Here is an 18131-nt window from a genome sequence, read left to right as displayed (position 1 = left end):
ATGAGATACTGTATAATTAACTTAGTTAAGTATCTCCAAGTTTGGTTCCTTTTTGCACTGCTTTTCCTTATTCAGAGACTCTGTTGTGATATGAACTACAAAAATGTTTTATGTTGATCTGAAAACTAGACATAATTCTTATCGATATTACATTTAAGTAAGTCACATTAGCTACTGGTATTATATGGAAATTTAACACATACAGTGTACTTCCACAGACATCCAAGTACTGCATTGCCTCATCTAGCCAGCATATTTTGGTTTCTTTTAAAAGAATATAAGGGGCGCCTGGGGGGCGCAGTCGTTAACCGGCTGCCTTTGGCTCAGGGCGTGATCCCAGCGTTATGGGATCGAGCCCCACATCAGGCTCCTCCGCTGGGAGCCTGCTTCTTCCTCTCCCACTCCCCCTGCTTGTGTTCCCTCTTTCGCTGGCTGTCTCTGTCACATAAATAAAATAAAATCTTAAAAAAAAAATAAAAGAATATAAATTATTTATCCAGCATTATCATGGAATAAGGTATTTCACAAACCAGATTTTTCTGGATAACAAGTTTTATAAGCATCACATATCTTCTAGATTTAAAATACTCTCAATGGATATGTATCACACAATACTACACAGTTATACTTAAAAAAAAAAAAAGCCCTGAACAAGAAATATAATTTCACTCCTTCTTAATGATTCAGGATCATTATTATCAATGTCAATTACTGCACCATGCACCATCCATCCTGTAATACAATGGTACTTTTAAGGACTACTGATAAATATTGTGCTGTTTGCCTTTATCTTAAGTGGATTCAAATTGTTTTTATGACTCCTTGCTTCTCATTTTCTCTGCTTCCTCCCTTAACTCACTGTCATCTTTTTGAAAAATTACAATCAGTGTGTTCTGATGGTTATTTTTCAAATAATTGTCTAGATAAAAACTGGCTAAATTCTCCTAGAGAATGCATGGGCTTTGTGACTGCAGTTTGCCCATCAGAGGCCCCTCTTTCCTTCAATGTTTCTAAATCCATGAGGTGGCTGAGATTGTCAGAAGAATAACAACTGAGTAAATGGTTTGTAAGTAGTGCTAGCGGTCATGCATATGCATCACTGGTTTATTACTTTTAATCAAGAATAATTAATTTTATTATTAAGGTAAACCCTAAATTAGCTATCAACTGTTGAAATATAAATGAAAATTGTTGTTCTTAATTAATTTAAATTTAAAAAGCCTAGTCATGAACTTCAGATTCAATGTAAGTACATGTTCTATATTATATATTATAGATATTATATTCTATATTATAGAGGGATATCTTTCTTCAGTTATTGACTTTTAAAAAATTTTAAATTTATTCTAGCATGATGGTATCACTATTTCAAATTCTAACTCAATCCTTTTCACCACTTTGTATGGATAGTCAGTTTCACTATATTTGACTTCCGTTTCATCAAGAAAACAAGAAGTGGAGGGAAGAGGAAAAAAATGCCTTTTTTCATTCATTAAAAAATAAAACAAAAAGCCAAATATTTAAGTGGGAAGCCATGTCTATGGAACAGAGAAATTCAGTAAGAGGGATGAAATCTGTTATTTTATAATTTCCTGTCATAATGTGGTATAGAATATTAATCCAGTCTTGCTTCTGATCTTTAAAAATGAGAGAATTGGTAAACATTTGAAAGGTGTCACAGTAACAGACATCCACAAGTCTACAAGGCACTGAGTTATAATAAGGGCAAATCTTGTTCCTTGGGGTTAGTCCAAAATAAAACATTCATTTTGGTTAATTTACAAATGAATGCCAGCTTATATTATCTCAAAATATCAGTTTAACTTAAAAAGTCATCCCAACGAAAAAAAAAAAAAGTATTGGGATACATAAAGAATACAACATATTAACTGAATTAAAAGAAAATTATCTTTTTTTTCCCAATAGAAAGGTCTACTTCTACTCTATATTGATTTCCATTGTACCTATAATAATGACCAACTTCATGGCAGTAATTCTTTTCAAGTTAAAAAATAATAAATTTTAATAAAATGATATAATGAGACACTCTCTTATTCAATAAAGAAAATGGATTGATTAAAATCTGCATTACTCAGAGTTATATCAAAAAGATCCAAACCAGGACTGCAACTGGTGATCAGCTGACTTGATCACTTATAGTCTTCAGAGCTTAGCATTCAGGATTTAATACTGATTCTTAGTACTGCCTCATCAGTTTAAGGACTATTTCAAACTGAGTTATTTCTTCCAGGGCATTTCTTAAGCACTTAGATGGTCATCTAAAAGATGGCTTAAGCAAAGCACAGGCCAAGGTCTCAGGATTAGAACTCACAACTGTCTAATTCTCTGATAATCTGCTCTGCAACTTTAGGAGTCCCACCGTTCACTGTTCATGCCCCAGCTCAAGAAAAATAACATAAAAAAACCAAAAAACTCCTTCCACTTGTGGGAAAAAAAAAAAAATTCCACCAGCATCTTTACGGAATGGTGACAGGTTTTCGCTAGTAACTTGATAAAAGGGCATCCTGCAAAGATTTGCACTCTATAGTTCAGAGGACTTCGAATTTAACATATTTTGTTATATATTTTGGAAATTTCCCACAACTAAAAATAATTATTCCCTAAAATCTAATAAACCTCCTGCTGAAAGTAGTGGACGTTAACCACAGTTAATCTATGGAAGTTGATAACTCTGTCCTTTAACTACAGTATTCTAAAGAAATTCTTCAGCAAAATGTTTTGATTCCTTAGTAACTGTCTCTAACTCTAAGGAGAAAGGAGAGAAAAGGAAAATATCTTTTAAAGAAGAGGAGCACTTACTGGTACTTTGAAGGGTGAGGTATTTACAGTGTCCATGGAGTTGGGTTTCTCTGATGTACTGGTCCCTGAGATACTCCGTCTGCGAGGGGACCTTTCTGCCGGCACCTCTGAAAAGAAGAAAGAAACATCATGAAGAAACCAAAATTTAGGATCTTTGACTACACTGTAAAAATTATTGGGGTTTTCTCCCCCCATAAGAAAAATCAGTTTGCTTTAAAGGTACACTACATTCTATCTCCACATGATTTATCTCTTTTTATCTCTGTGGTATTCGAAGTATTGAGGCACTAGGGAGACCTGGTTACACTTAAGAAATCTGCTTTAACACAACAGATTATAATTATATCTGTGCACATATAAAAAGTAAATTTTTCTGAGCTATGTTTAATATCTATAAATTCACTTACTATTTCTATCTCACAGTGTATGAATCTACTTCTCAGCAATTTGTCAGCAATATAGGAGTTAATAGAACCCAAAGAAATTCTTGATATTCTTGTGAACAAAACACAGTCTTGTGTTGCACATGATTTGATGGTGTCTGCACAAAGGTCAAAGTTCAGTTCTGTGCAGATAAGATGATTCACCAGACTGCAGCCAAAGGGCCACGAGATGACTGAAAGCTGCTGCTAGGATAAAATAACATATATGCCTATGCAGATATAAAAATAGATCAGCTTCTCCTTGTGCTGGCAAGATGACCTTACTAAAATCTTACTCTGGAATCCTAAATCTGTTCAAACTGACCTAACAAGCTTCGGATTTTGCAGATGAGGTGATATTTTCTAATTTAATTATTATACACTATATTAAGGTTACATTTAAACAATTTTTTCATAGAGTGATATAAATATATGCATATATATATGCACATACACACGCACACACAGATGATAGATATATACATATTATACCTTTATCACAACTGCTTCCCATCTCCACTTCAACTGACAGACATATAGGAATCCAGCTTCTCAGATAACATTAGATAATCTCAACATGGACAAGGAAAAAAAACACATCCTAAAAAAAGTACTCTGTATTATCTTCCAGATCTTAAAAAATAAGGAGTAAATCGTGACTCCGGAGACTGACATTTTGATTTCTGCTGTTCTCCCTTTAAAAGATAGATGCAGTTTAAACTTCCATTTCTGGCCTCCTGGCCCCTGGGATCCGTGCTACTTCCACTTAAGAGAAAGCGTTTTTTCTCTCGCTCCCTCCCTGTGTCTTGCTCTTCCCCCTCCCTCTCTACAGCTTGCAGAGAGCAAGCGAGAAAGAAACACACGGGACTGCAGCTATTCAATCAATGGTTCCGACTGCACATCCTCATTAGTTACTTTCAGGCTATTAGCAGACGCCCAGCCACTGCCTCTCCTCAGTTACAGAAAATTTCACTGTATTACACTCATCTGCAGCAAGAAAAAACATTTACTGAAATTTATATTCAGCTAGTGCCAAAAGGACACCATTTTACACAGACCTAGTAATGCACACAAATCAATCCCTCCTATGAAAATCCAATTGCAAGTGCTTTCCCTATTACAATCTTTGCATACTGGACACTGATTTCTTCTCCATGACTAAACGTATCTTCTGTGTGACATCCTGACCCGTAAGACATAAGCCAAATTGCAACATTCCTAATGACTGAGAGGTTGCCAACATAGCGTCTTCTATGTCCGCAGCACAAGAAAGTCCCATGCTATCACTGTTTTAAAATTACAACCAATAACTGCTAAGTCTCTCAACTTCTCTCTAACCATCAGTGGTTAAATGAGCCATAATGTACAAAGCCATTTTCAGAATTAGACACACACGACTTCTAAAAAATGGCAGTATAATTAGCTAAAATTCACGGCAATGGCACAAAGCACCAAATTTAAACAAATCAGCTTTGCAAAGCACACGGAACAACAAGACCTTCAGACTTTAGAAATGTGACTTCAAAGAGTGATTATCCAAGTTAGGTATTTCTACTGTATGGGGGGCAGGCTGGTGGGGAGAGGGGCTGGGGAAGATAGAAGAAAATCTCATCCTTCCTCTGATAATGACCTACAATTAGAAGATACATGAGATTGGATATTACAGCATAACGTATTTTAATATCTGAATAATTGATGCAGAAACCAAACTAGGAGAAAATAAGTTCCATTAGCAAAGAATAAAACGATCCGGTAAACAGTTTTCCTTAATTTGCAATGTTCTGGATAAGGAAAAAAATGGGAACTTATTTCCTCATTTTCTTTCAAATATCTAATTTTAGTTTTCAGGCATCTGAACTCACTAAATAAATATATTTCCAGGCTTTTAACAATGTGAAATTATATTGGCTAAAATGAGCAGCCACATTTTAAACCCTAACAAATATGTTATTTGTTGTACTTCTCTTTCTCTTTTAGATTCTCTTTCTGCATCATGGGGAAAAAAATCACAACTCTGGTGTAGCTTAAAGAGTATCACTGGGTTCAAAAAGAAGAAATTAAATTTTTCTTGAAGTTTGAACAACTGCCACTAAGAGGGGAAAGAGGATAAGCTAAATCAACTAATGATGAGAGGTCTACACGTCCTTTCTCAGCCCCCACAGCAATGCAACTTATCTGACGATGCACGAAAGGCCCCTGAATACCCAAGTTCTTTTGTCTTCAGAAGATTCAGAACTATTTCAAAGCAGAGAGAAGAATATATACCCGAAGCATCAATGGCCACGTAGAACCAGGTAACAGCATCAGCAAGGATCGAATTAACAGCTTGCTGGATTAGTCACAGGCAAGCCTGCACATTAAACTGGTCCAGCTACCTTTAACTTTAAATCTCCAAGTAGAAGGGAAAGCTGCTACTATGCTCTTAAAGCCACATTTCTGCTGAGTTGGAAGGAAAATCTATACTGGTTCCAATAGACCAAAATTAGACAACTCTCTCCCCTGCCCCCACTCATGCTACATAAACCACATTAATTTTGACCCGCTGTAAAAATTATTGTTCCTTTCATAGTCATAATATTTAATCACAGTCATTTTAAAATATGCTCGCTCTCTAAGACTGAGACAGAGACTTATAGTATTGTTTCAGTAAAGGTCTGAAACTGTTTTGTTCACTTTCTCATCCTCTAAAAATATTTTTCATCTTCAGATTGAAAGGCAAAAAAAAGTTATAAAATGGAAAAGCCTGGTTAAGTTTTAAGTTTATTTCTTCATTTCCTTTGCCATTGAGTATGAACCAAGATGAGGTGACCACTTCTCTTACTGAGAGATAACCCGCAATATAGCTCCACATGGAACATATATTGAACCAAAAGAACATCTGGGTGCTTTTCTTTTCTTTTTAAAGATTTTATTTATTTATTCGACAGAGATAGAGACAGCCAGCGAGAGAGGGAACACAAGCAGGGGGAGTGGGAGAGGAAGAAGCAGGCTCATAGCGGAGGAGCCTGATGTGGGGCTCGATCCCATAACGCCGGGATCACGCCCCGAGCCGAAGGCAGACGCTTAACCGCTGTGCCACCCAGGCACCCCCATCTGGGTGCTTTTCTTAGCAGCTCCATCAACTATCTGTGTGATCCTGTGTAAGCCATCTCACCTTTTCTGCTCTGATCTTCATTAATAAACTGGGTTATTCAGACCAACCAGAGATAAAGACAAGATGAATGAGTTTATATGCTTTGGTACAAAATTGCTTTTTGGAAGAAAGGGGCTCTTTAAATCCAAAGTCTGATATCATAATATCATTTATTCTACATAATACCTATTTTCCTCTCTGTTGATGTGACTTCTTCGGAAAGCGTGGCAAAGAAATTGACAGCTGGAGGATTATAGGGGCAAAGGCACTTTTGGTGGAGGATGTGCTTGTTCAACAGACAGAAGTCAACCTCTGCCTTTAGAACCTAATACTTGGGTTGTTCATGGCCTTAATTCACTTATCAGGAAGCAAATGTCAAAAAGTATTTCAAGGAGGACAAAAAAGTAGGACAGTGTAAAGGAGATGAAAAGGTGTAGTAATTTCACTACAGTAATTACAGTGAATGGGTAGTTGTGTTGAGAAAAGGAGATGTGGAAGTCATCCTTGTAGGTTTATTAGGGAAGAACACGACAGGCAGAGAAAAGCCAATACGAAGCTTCTAGGGTAAAGTGCAGCACGGAGGCCACTGCGACTGGTGTTAGTAGGGACAAAGAGTAACAGAAAGTCAGTGTGGCATATATAGCATGCCTCAATACTTCCCATGAATGGCAACCCAAGCCAATTCCTAGTAATTTTGTGTACAGAATAATAAAACATGAATGAATGTGAATGCTCTGCCAGTTATAATTATTCACAGGCCCCTTTAATACTTTTGGTATTATATTTAGATAGCAAGTGTTCTAGTATTATTCTCAAAAGGGGAATTCTTCAGCTCACTTCAAAAACCTTTTTAAAAATCAATAACATTCCAACAAAGCATGACAGAAAATTGAATACACACCAGAGTGTGTTCATGCACCCATTCCTGTCACTGAAATTTCAGGGTGCTGCTGCAAATGAGCCCACTTCACTATCATCTATGCGCCTTTCTATTGTGTAAATGATGACAATAAATAAGATAGGAGATGTCAGCGTCTCAAGTTATTAATGAAAAAAACAAGTAATCACGTATCTCTTTACGCTATGAATTCTAAATTAGGAGGATTCTTTTTCCACAGGAGCAGAGAAGATTTTAAGGAACAGAGTGGGAAGGAAGGTGTAGTATTAGGCAATGGGTTTGTATGGATTCAGTAAAGAAGGACCTAAAAAAAAAATGGCAAAAGGTGAAAGAGAAAAGGCTTCATGAAATGGGATTGCGTGTTTTGTTGATGGACTCCTAAAGGTAATGAGACCTTAAAGATTTGGGTAGAGAACAATTTTGTAAAGGAAAAGTGACAAGAACAAAGAGAAGAAAATTACAGACTGCATTTATAGAGCTGCCAACACCACAGCACCTGGGCGTTTTATAGACTTCATCCACCTGCTTTTCAGTAGGACATTTTCTGCTGTATCCCATTTTTATAGCTTTAAAGCCTATGTACTGACAGTCACTACCATTCAGCTGCTCTGAAATACAAACCCCCAGAGCCACTTTAATTCATCCAGTTTGTATCACTTAGACTGTGGTACCGCACTCAAACAAGCAGAACTTTCAAGTGTGCACGCCCTCGACTCGTACTTCAATCCGAACAAATAGGGGCTAAGTACACAAATGTGGTGAATTCTAAGTGAAGCCATTCAGTCTCCCCATCTTTTCTTTACTTCTGCAAATTTATTCTCTATTATTGTTATTATTTTAAAATTTTCTTCTTATTAATACAATAGGAGGATGGATTTCTCTCTGGTCAAGGAGTCTGGACACCCATAAGTATTCCATTCCTTCACATGATGATGTTGGATGGGATAGAGGAGAATAGTTTTAGTGCAAATAACAGTCTCAACTAGAAAGGCTAAGAAAACAGCGCAGGTTTTCATGGTTTACATGGTAGCTTAAGTTTCAAATACAAAGTGTATCTCTGGTTCTTAGTGATAACCACCAGGGGTCTTAATAATTATAATAAAAACATAATAACAAGGATACCTGCAACACCAAACTATCATTTATATTACATGCTAAGTGTTTTATAGGAGGTACCTCTTCCATCATCACAACAATTCTCTGGAACAGACTATCACCTCCATTTACAGACAAGGAAAGAAAAAGAGGTTCTATTACTTGCACAGCTGGTCAAGGGCAGAATCAGGATTGGAACTCACGCAGTCTGGATCTAGAACCTGTACTTTTTAATTACCATGCATGCTACCCTGTTCTCCTGGTGTTTTGTATAATGGGCTGTAACGGAGAAGAAATAAAATAATCATGAAAACTCCAATTTTCTTCTTCCTAAAAATAACTCAAAGAACTTTAACAATATGCACACGATTCTTCATATTTTAAAGAGAATTAAATCACTTAGCATTATATTATTGTGCTGAGCACCAAGTAACGTATAGAATCACTGATTTCGGCTCAGGTCATGATCTCAGGGTGGTGGGATCGGGCCTTGTGTCTGGCTCCATGCTTAACACAATCTGAGGTTCTCTCTTTCCCTCTGACCCTTGCTCCACTCACACTCTTTCTCTCTTAAATACATACATACACACACACACACACACACACACACACATACATACATAAATCTTAAAAATAAATAAATAAATTAGGCTCAACGCCCAATGTGGGGCTTGAACTCACGACCCCGGGATCAAGAGTTGGGTGCTCTACCAACTGAGACAGCCAGCTGCCCCTTGCATTTCTTTAAATTGAGGTGTAACTGACATATAGAACAATATTGGTTTTAGGTGTACAACATAATCCAATATTCATATACATTGTGAAATGATCACAGTAACTCTGGTTAACATTTGTCACCATATATGTACAAATTAAAAAAAAAAGAGTTAAATCATATTCTGAGGGGTAATTTATTGCAAAAAAAGCCCATCAAGAGAAAACTCTCAATCTTGGAACATTGATGCTAATAACAATGTTCCAGTCAAGAAACAAAGAGAGGTAAGGAAATGGGCTAAGGAGAGAGAAAGGTGTCTTAATGCAATCATGAAAATATTTGAACGAAACAGGAAACAACCTATAAAAAATATCTACTACTGATTCCTTCAATTAAAAAATCCTCCAAAAATAACCTGCCCTTAGGGGGAGGGATGATTAGATGGTGCACAGAGGATCTTTAGGGCAGTGAAAAAACTCTGCATGATACTGTAATAATGGATACATGTCATTATACATCTGTCCAAACCCCAAGGATGTACAATATCAAAAATGAACCCTAATGTAAACTATGGACTTGGGATGATTATGATGTGTCAATGCAGATTCATCAACTGTAACAAATGTACTATTCTGGTGGAGGATACTGGTAATGGGGGAGGCTGTGCATATGTGGGGGTAAGGGTATATGGGAAGTCTTTGTACCTTCCTCTTAATTTTGCTGTGAACCTAAAACTGCTCTTAAAAAAAAAAAGTATTACATAAAACAAAACCCTTTCTAAAGTAATCTTCAGTACACTTAAGTGGAGAGATAACTACTTAGGCCAATTCTATGAGACAAAAACAGAGAAATGGCATTAAGGTCTTAGGTTTTACGAAGAATAATCTTTAAATAAGAAAACACTGTTCAGCATAAAATGACATTTTTGAGCATTTCAACCCAGTTATTTGTAAGATTTTCTTAATCTCACACCTTTATTTTGGTGAATAAAATTTATGTTCAACTCTGGAAGGTACTATGTCTTCTAATTTTACAGAGATGTAAGAACTTTAAACTTTTCTATAACGAACTTAACATGTTCTCATTATTAGTATGTTTCATATATAATTGTAGGTATAATCTTGATTTACTTATACCATGATTTCAGTATTCATCTTTAGACTCTTAAAAAAAAAAAAGATTTGGTCCTTGATTATGCCAGGGTCTCTTAAGACTAGTTTGTGGAAAAGAAACAAAACAGAAGATCATAGGGGAAGGTAGGGAAAAATAAAATAAGACAAAATCAGAGGGAGACAAACCATAAGAAACTCTTAACTATAGGAAACAAACTGAGGGTTAATGGAGGGGAAGGGTGTTGGGGGACGGGGTAACTGGGTAGGGGGCGTTAAGGAGGGCACGTGATGTAATAAGCACTGGATGTTACATGCAACTATGAAACACTGAACTCTACCTCTGAAACTAATAATATGCTATATGTTAATTAACTGAATTGAAATAAAATTAAATTAAAAAAAAAAGACTAGTTTGGGTTTTATTCCAAAACAGACATTAATAGAAAGTACTGAAAGTATTAAGTATTGAAAACACAAATATCTGGCCTCTAATATAAAGATGAGAACTTACTCATGTACTGAAGACCAAATACACATATACCACTGTACAAAAACAAAAAATGTTTACAATGGACATCATTTCTTAGTGAAGGTATCAGAAAAGGGAGAAGCCTGTGATGTTGATTTGTACTCCTTATGCCACCAACACTGCCAGGTCTCTTCTCAAAATGTCTGTTGACTTCATTTTGTCCCTTTTATTTACACTACCATCTATCATCCTGGTCCTGGACTTTTTATCTTTTCACGCAGATCGTGGCAGGACCGTCCTAACTGATCTCACTGACTCCTGTCTTTCTCCGCTGAAAGCTATCCTGCTTGCCATTACCAGATTAGTTTTCCTAAAACATTACTTTCTTGGTGTAATTACCTTCCTAGAGATCTTTTGACAGTCAGGCACTGGAAAAAACCACCTGGCCCCACCTTTCATAGTCACTCTTTTCTGTCAACACTCTCCAACAAATTGCCTTAGATAGATGATCTTTGATCTCAAACTGGCCATATTCATTCCCCTGCATTCGTGTTTGCTAATGGTTTTCACCTATCTGCCAAATCTTAGGTGACCTTCAAAACCAATGTCAGTTCATCTACTTCCATAAAACCAGTTCTAATTGTTGACATTTCTTTGATTTCCAATTAATACATTTGTAGAAGTTCACATTACTTGATTATATGTTCTTTAGTTTCGGGAAGCAAACTACATTCCTGCCCAGTACAGTGCTCTGCCAACTGCTGTATTGAATAAGGTTTGAATAATGCAAGATTTGAATAATGGTGATCCTTGTCTCGATTTTTAAATAAAACAAGTTTCAGTAAATAGAATTCTCTCCATTTTAAATATGTCTCCTGCAATGTTCTCATAAACCATTTGCACCAATTCTTGCTTGTTTGCAGGGAGTATTAAAACAGAATAAAAGATAATAATTAGTAACAAATAAATTTTAACTAAACAACTAAAAAATAGTTCAGCATAGTCTGGATACCATTTTTTTCTCCTTTAATAAACATATTGGGTGATATAGACTTGCCATTTTTTTGTATGTTCAAATGATAAAATATTTCATATATAATTTCATATGGTTCAATTTAATACACAGTAAAATTAATAAATTTTCTAGTTATTTCTAATTCATATATGGAATTAAAGAGAAGCATCTAGTCAGGTTTAAGAATCACTTTTTCTGTATATTAATTTGACTCTTCAGCTATAATTGAGATTTTGATAAATAAGCTTCATGAGAGCTTAGGTTTAAAAGTTTCGTGGTGTTTCCTTCTATGCACCATTCTTTTTGAAAATTCACAAATTTCTTAAGAAGCACATTTACATATAAGGTTTAAGTCTTGATATCTTACTCATTTCCATTTTCTTTAGATATCTGTTCAGCTTGATTTTCTTAAATTTTTTATTCTTACATCACTTTCAGAAAAATTTTGAAATTTTTCTTTTTCTAAGGAAATCCCCTAAATAAAGGATGTATAAACACGAAGGGAACCATGACCACCTATGGGACTCAACAGGGATTCAACCGCCATGTTAGGGGTTAGCATGACTTTTAGGATTTTCTGCTTCTTTTTCAATTTAGATATCAAATGTCGATTTATTCATTTCTGATGAAAAACTGAATTGCCACTGATTGGAAATAGTAATGCAAGTGTAATCCAGCATTTATTCTTTTTCAGAAGTCAGGCTGCATGAAAAATCAAACCACAATAGATGATAGATTTTAGGATATGATTCAATTTCTTTCATGGCTATAAGTTACAAGCCTACTTATATTTTCTGTTTCTTCCATAGTCAATTTAATAAATTACATCTTTCCTTAAAACATCTATTTTCTCAGGGCGACTGGGTGGCTCAGAAGATTAAGTGTCCAACTCTTGATTTTGGCTCAGGTCATGATGCCAGGGTTGAGAGCCTGCGTGGGGCTCTCTCTGTGCTGGGCGTGGAGCCTGCTTAAGATTCTTTCTCTCCCTTGGGGTGCCTGGGTGGTGCAGTAGTTAAGCGTCTGCCTTCGGCTCAGGGCGTGATCCCAGCGTTCTGGGATCGAGCCCCACATCAGGCTCCTCCACTGGGAGCCTGCTTCTTCCTCTCCCACTCCCCCTGCTTGTGTTCTCTCTCTCGCTGGCTGTCTGTCTCTGTCAAATAAATAAATAAAATCTTAAAAAAAAAAAAAGATTCTTTCTCTCCCTTTCCCTCCGCCCTTTCCCACCTAAATAAAACAAAATGTCCATTTTCTCTAAATTTTCAAGTATCATAAAGTTGTTCATGATAGATTCCTATTTTTCAAGTCTCTGATTTTGTATAATTATGTCCCCTTTTTTCATTTCTAACATTGTTTCTTTGTGTTTTCTTTTTCGTCTTGATCAAATCTTGACGGTGTTATCCATTTTCATTGAACTTTTTAATAAAACAACTCTTGGCTTTACTGATTCTATTACATTTATTTCTGTCTTCCATCTCATTATCATCTGCTATTATCTTCATTATTTTTCTCCCTAAACTTTCTTTGGAGATATATAGATATAGATATAGATATAGATATAAAACTTAAATGCTTAATTAGCTCATTAATTTTCAGCCTTTCTTCCTTTCAATATAAAAAAGGTTAAGACTGTTAGCTTTCACTTAATAACATTTCACAATATCCTACAGGCTTTGATATGTACTGTTTTCAGGATGTTCAGTTCTATTTTGTAGTTTTTATTATTATTTCTCCTTTGACTGAAGAGTTATAGATAAGCAACTTAAAAAGTTTCCAAAACTAAAGGTTTTTTAAAAATTTTTAAAAAGATTTTATTTATTTATTTGTCAGAGAGAGAGAGCACAAAGTAGGATAAGCAGCAGGCAGAGGGAGAACTGGGCTCTTCACTGAGCAAGGAGCCTGATGTGGGACTTGATCCCAGGACCCTGGGATCATGACCTGAGCTGAAGGCAGACACTTAATCAACTGAGCCACCCAGGCATCCCAGTAAACATTTATAACGTAAGTTTTTGTTACTAATTTCTAACTTAGTTCAACTATGATCAAGAGAATGTGTTCTGTATGATGTAAAGGCTTTAAAATTTATTGAGATTTGTTTATGCACCCAGTCTATGGACTGTTTTCATGAAGATCCCATATGTGTATGAGAAGACTATATAATTGCTGGATTCAGGATTCTATACATGTCCATTAACTCAAGCTTATCATGCTTTTTATGTCTTCTATAGCTTTACTAATTTTTCTGGACAGGATTATAGATTTATCAATTTCTCCTTATATTTTTGCCAACTTTTGCCATATAAATTTTAAGACTTTGTTATTGGGTGCATGTAAGATTGCTATATCTTTCTAGCAATTTCTACATTTTATCATTAAGTGACCTCCTTTATTCATAGTAATGGTTTTTGACATAAAGTTCCATTTTATCTTGTTTTCATGGCTATGCTACCTTTCTTTTATTTGCCAAAGATATCTTTTTCCAAACCTTTTAATTTTTAACTCTCCTGGATCCTTTCTCATTCACAACATTAAAAAAGAAATTGAGTCTGGCTATCTTTACCTTTTAACATTTTCAACATTGTTGGATTTTATTTCTACCACCTAGTGTGTTTTCTACTCACTTTTTAAAATGCTTTTTTTCCTGATTTTCTGTCTGCTCAGATTGATCAAAGTTTAAAAATTCATTTTCTCCTCTACTGCTTTTGAAATCATGCACTCTATTTTTATTCTTTTAATAGCTGTCCTTAACATTTTAACACATACACTTAAAGCCTAATGCTAATCTTGATTTCTATTCTTCTCTTGAATAATTCAATGATCTTTTTTTAAAAGTTCAGTTCGAATTACCCCCTTCCTATTTAACTCATATATTGTCCACTATTTTAGTTTTATCTTATCAGAACCATGGTTAAAAATTCTCAGGGGATTTTTATCCTTTTCCCTGGAAGGACCAGTAGTCCAGTCTAAGATAAGGAAGATTTGTCAGTTTTTGTCAGTGACCAGATTTTATTTCTTATTTTCAGTCATCAAGGGACCCAGTCCTATGAGAAACAATGGGGTGAGGATTTTGGGGATTTATTTATTTATTTATTTATTTATTTATTTATTTATTTATTTAAGCAATCTGCACACCCAATGTGGGGCTCAAACTCAGGACTACAAGATCAAGAGTTACATGCTCCTCCGACTGAGCCAGCCAGGTGCCCAAGGATTTCCATTCTAATTCCTCATTTTGTTTGGACCCTAAGTTCATCTCCTATCTTGTGACTATTAAAACTTAACATCCTGGGGGCACCTGGGTGGCTCAGTCAGTTAAGTGTCTGCCTTCGGCTCAGGTCACAATCCCAGGGTCCTGGGATGGCCCCGCATTGGGCTTCCTGCTTGGCAGGGAGTCTGCTTCTCTCTCTGCTCCTGCTCTCTCTCTCTCTCTCTTGCTCTGTCTCTCGAATAAAATAAAATCTTTAAAAAAAAAAAAAAGAGGGATGCTTGGGTGGCTCAGTCAGTTAAGTGTCTGCCTTTAGCTCAGAGTCCTGGGATCGAGTCCCGCATCAGGTTCCTTCTCAGCAAGGAGCCTGTTTCTCCCTCTGCCCATTCCCCTGCTTGTGCTCTCTCTCTCTCTCACAAATAAATAAATGAAATCTTAAGAAAAAATTCCAACAAACAAACAAAAACAAACCGAAACTTAACATTCTGGAATTCTAAGACTGGCAAATGCCCCCAGGACAATTTTACTACCTGGATATTTAGTTTTATTTTTTCTCTTCCAGGAGATTTCCTTTCTTTTCCAAGAAGAGAGGTCAAGGGGTGCCTGGGTGGCTCAGTCGTTAAGCGTCTGCCTTTGGCTCAGGTCATGATACCAGGGTCCTGGGATCCAGCCCCACATTGGGCTCCCTGCTCACTCTTCTCCCTTCTCCCTTCTCCCTTCTCCCACTCCCCCTGCTTGTGTTCCCTCTCTGTGTCTCTCTCTGTCAAATAAATAAAATCTAAAAAAAAAAAAAAAAAGAGGTCAACCATTGTAGTTTAAAATGTTTGTTTCATTAATATGACATTTCTAGTTGTTTCTGTGTTATTTTTCAGGATATCTGCCATTTTGCCAGAAATTAGAGTTTCAATTTTTGAACATACTTTTCCCTTGAGGTTAGGTATAATTTTAGGAATCAGGTAATAGTTATCAATACCAAATAATTAACCATAGCCAGTAGAGTCATTTAGAAACTTAAAAATGTTTAGGTTTTACCAAAATGATATTCTTCTTTTATAGAGCTATTCTAATAACTTCACTAAACAAAAAAAATCACTTAAATGTGGTTTAGAAAATGCAAAGTAGTACAAAATATTTGAGTATTTTCCTTTTTATTCTAGAATTTGGAAAACACAATTACAACCTACTGAAATAATAACTGCAACCTACTGAAATAATAACTGCAAATGCTACCAATGTACCCTAAATGGTACTTGCAGATATGAGAATACAGAACACTGTAGGAGGAAAAAGGGTAGCTCTGACATAATAATTTGGATAACTGTGAAAATGGCTGAATCTCAAACTGTTGGGCATCTGAATAGCATTCATTCATTCAAAAATTAAGTATTTACTAAGCACCTTTGAGGTGCTATTCTGGAAGATCCCAAAATATTACGTGAAGATCCCTACCATGCAGAAACTGGGGAGTGCTAGGTGGATACACAAATAACTAACTGCAATGCAAGATTGGGTAAGTTAAATGCCATAAGATTAATACAACAGCAGTTATCTCCCTCATCTTCCCTACTTTCCACTGCTAAATCTCTACAAGCATTTTTTATCCCTGTATGAGATTCTCCTTTCAAAAGGTTAACCTGTGCCCTTAATCCCACACTCACTCAAACTCAAACTCATAAAGGATTTTGTGCCCTCAGTTATTTTAATAGGTTCAATATCTTGCTCTCTCCTATGCCAAAAATATGTACAAGTCTCCCCAGTTTTTAAAAAGGTACTTTTCCTTTTTATTAGTAACAGATTTCTCCAGGCAAGAGATGTAACCTGTGGCTTTCACTGTCTCACCATCTGCTCTCTTTCTCAATATTATAAAATCTGATTTCTCTTCCTTCAACTCTAATGAATGAAATAGAACTGATAATTTCACAAGTTATCAAAAGTCTCCCAATTACCAAATCCAGTGGTCTTTCCTGACATCTTTTTCTCTTTTGTAACTACTGACATTGTTGACCGTTTTCTACCTTAGCACTTGTAATATCATACCATCCTGGCTTTCCTCCTACCATTATGATCATTCCTTCTATATCTCCTCTTCCTCTCTACCCCACCCCACCCCCCCAAACTGGTGTTCTTCAAGGTTCAGTCCCTCGCCTTTTTTTTTTTTAAGATTTTATTTATTTATTTGACAGAGAGAAAGGGAACACAAGCAGGAGGAGTGGGAGAGGGAAAAGCAGGCTTCCCGCTGAGTGGGGAGCCTGATGCGGGGCTTGATCCCAGGACCCCAGGATCATGACCTGAGCCGAAGGCAGACACTTAACTGACTGAACCACCCAGGTGCCCCACCTCTGTTTTTTTCTTGCCAGTTTCTCAATAGTAGATCACTTACAGATGCTTAGAGCTTCAACTATCTTTCTTCTCTAGATGCTTCCCAGATGTTGCTCTCTACCTGTGACTTCATTTCCAATCATTAGAACTATATTTCTATCCGAATATACACTAGTCACCTCAAACTCAATATATCTAAACAGAACTCATCTTGTTCTCTCAAAAACTGGCTCCCTTTCCCAACTTTTCTATTTCTGTTAATAGTAACTAACATCGTCCCAAATTCAAAAAGTCCTTATTTTCTTCCCTATTCCTTCAATCTGTCCGCAATTCTGTTGATAGATCCTTTGTAATCTCTCCATCTTTTCATCTCAGTTATTCATATTAGCTGTGCAAATATTTCTCTGTACCTGGAGTGTGCTGGGTGCTGAAAAGACGGGGGATTGAGCCCGTTATGGAGGCATTCACAATCTAGTTTTAATTACAAATAAGCAAACCACTAATAATACTATAGGGAGTGAAGTGTTAAAATAGAGGCACTTAGTCCGTATCTGGACTTCTCTGATAGCTTTCAAACAGGTTTAACTGCATCTGGTCTTGTCCCCCTGTTGAGACGCTTTCACATGTCCTCCTAAGAAATTATTTTGGTTACATTTTTTTCTTACTTATTAATCTTTAATTCTTCCCAATTTCCGGATAAAATTGTTACTTATTAGATTGTCAGAAAAGGTCCTACCGAAGTGAGACACCAAACATCCTTCAAGTATTGTCTCTCATCACTTCTTTACACGAACTTCCCACTCCTTTCAAATTAGTTTGTTCATTAGACATGAACATAACTTAATATTCCTCATGACACTCCTTCCATACAGAAAACTCCATTTCTATAAAAATCTACTCTATCTTTTAAGATTCAGATTAAATCCTATCT

The 18131-nt window shown here is 36.1% G+C and overlaps 1 protein-coding gene across 5 annotated transcripts in view; it reads right to left on the bottom strand.

Moving 5' to 3' along the window:
• Positions 1–18131, bottom strand: part of RASAL2 (RAS protein activator like 2) — a 341072-nt gene that overhangs the window by 84760 nt on the left and 238181 nt on the right. For all 5 annotated transcript variants that reach the window (XM_008696769.2, XM_008696778.2, XM_040636247.1 and 2 more), the window contains exon 4: positions 2821–2927. In XM_008696769.2, the coding sequence (XP_008694991.1) occupies positions 2821–2927 (107 nt within the window). The remainder of the gene's footprint in view (positions 1–2820; positions 2928–18131) is intronic.

Source organism: Ursus maritimus, unplaced genomic scaffold, assembly GCF_017311325.1.
Source record: "Ursus maritimus isolate PB19 unplaced genomic scaffold, ASM1731132v1 scaffold_2, whole genome shotgun sequence".
Classification (NCBI taxonomy): Eukaryota; Metazoa; Chordata; class Mammalia; order Carnivora; family Ursidae; genus Ursus; species Ursus maritimus.
This window is presented reverse-complemented; position numbering and strand designations above follow the sequence as displayed.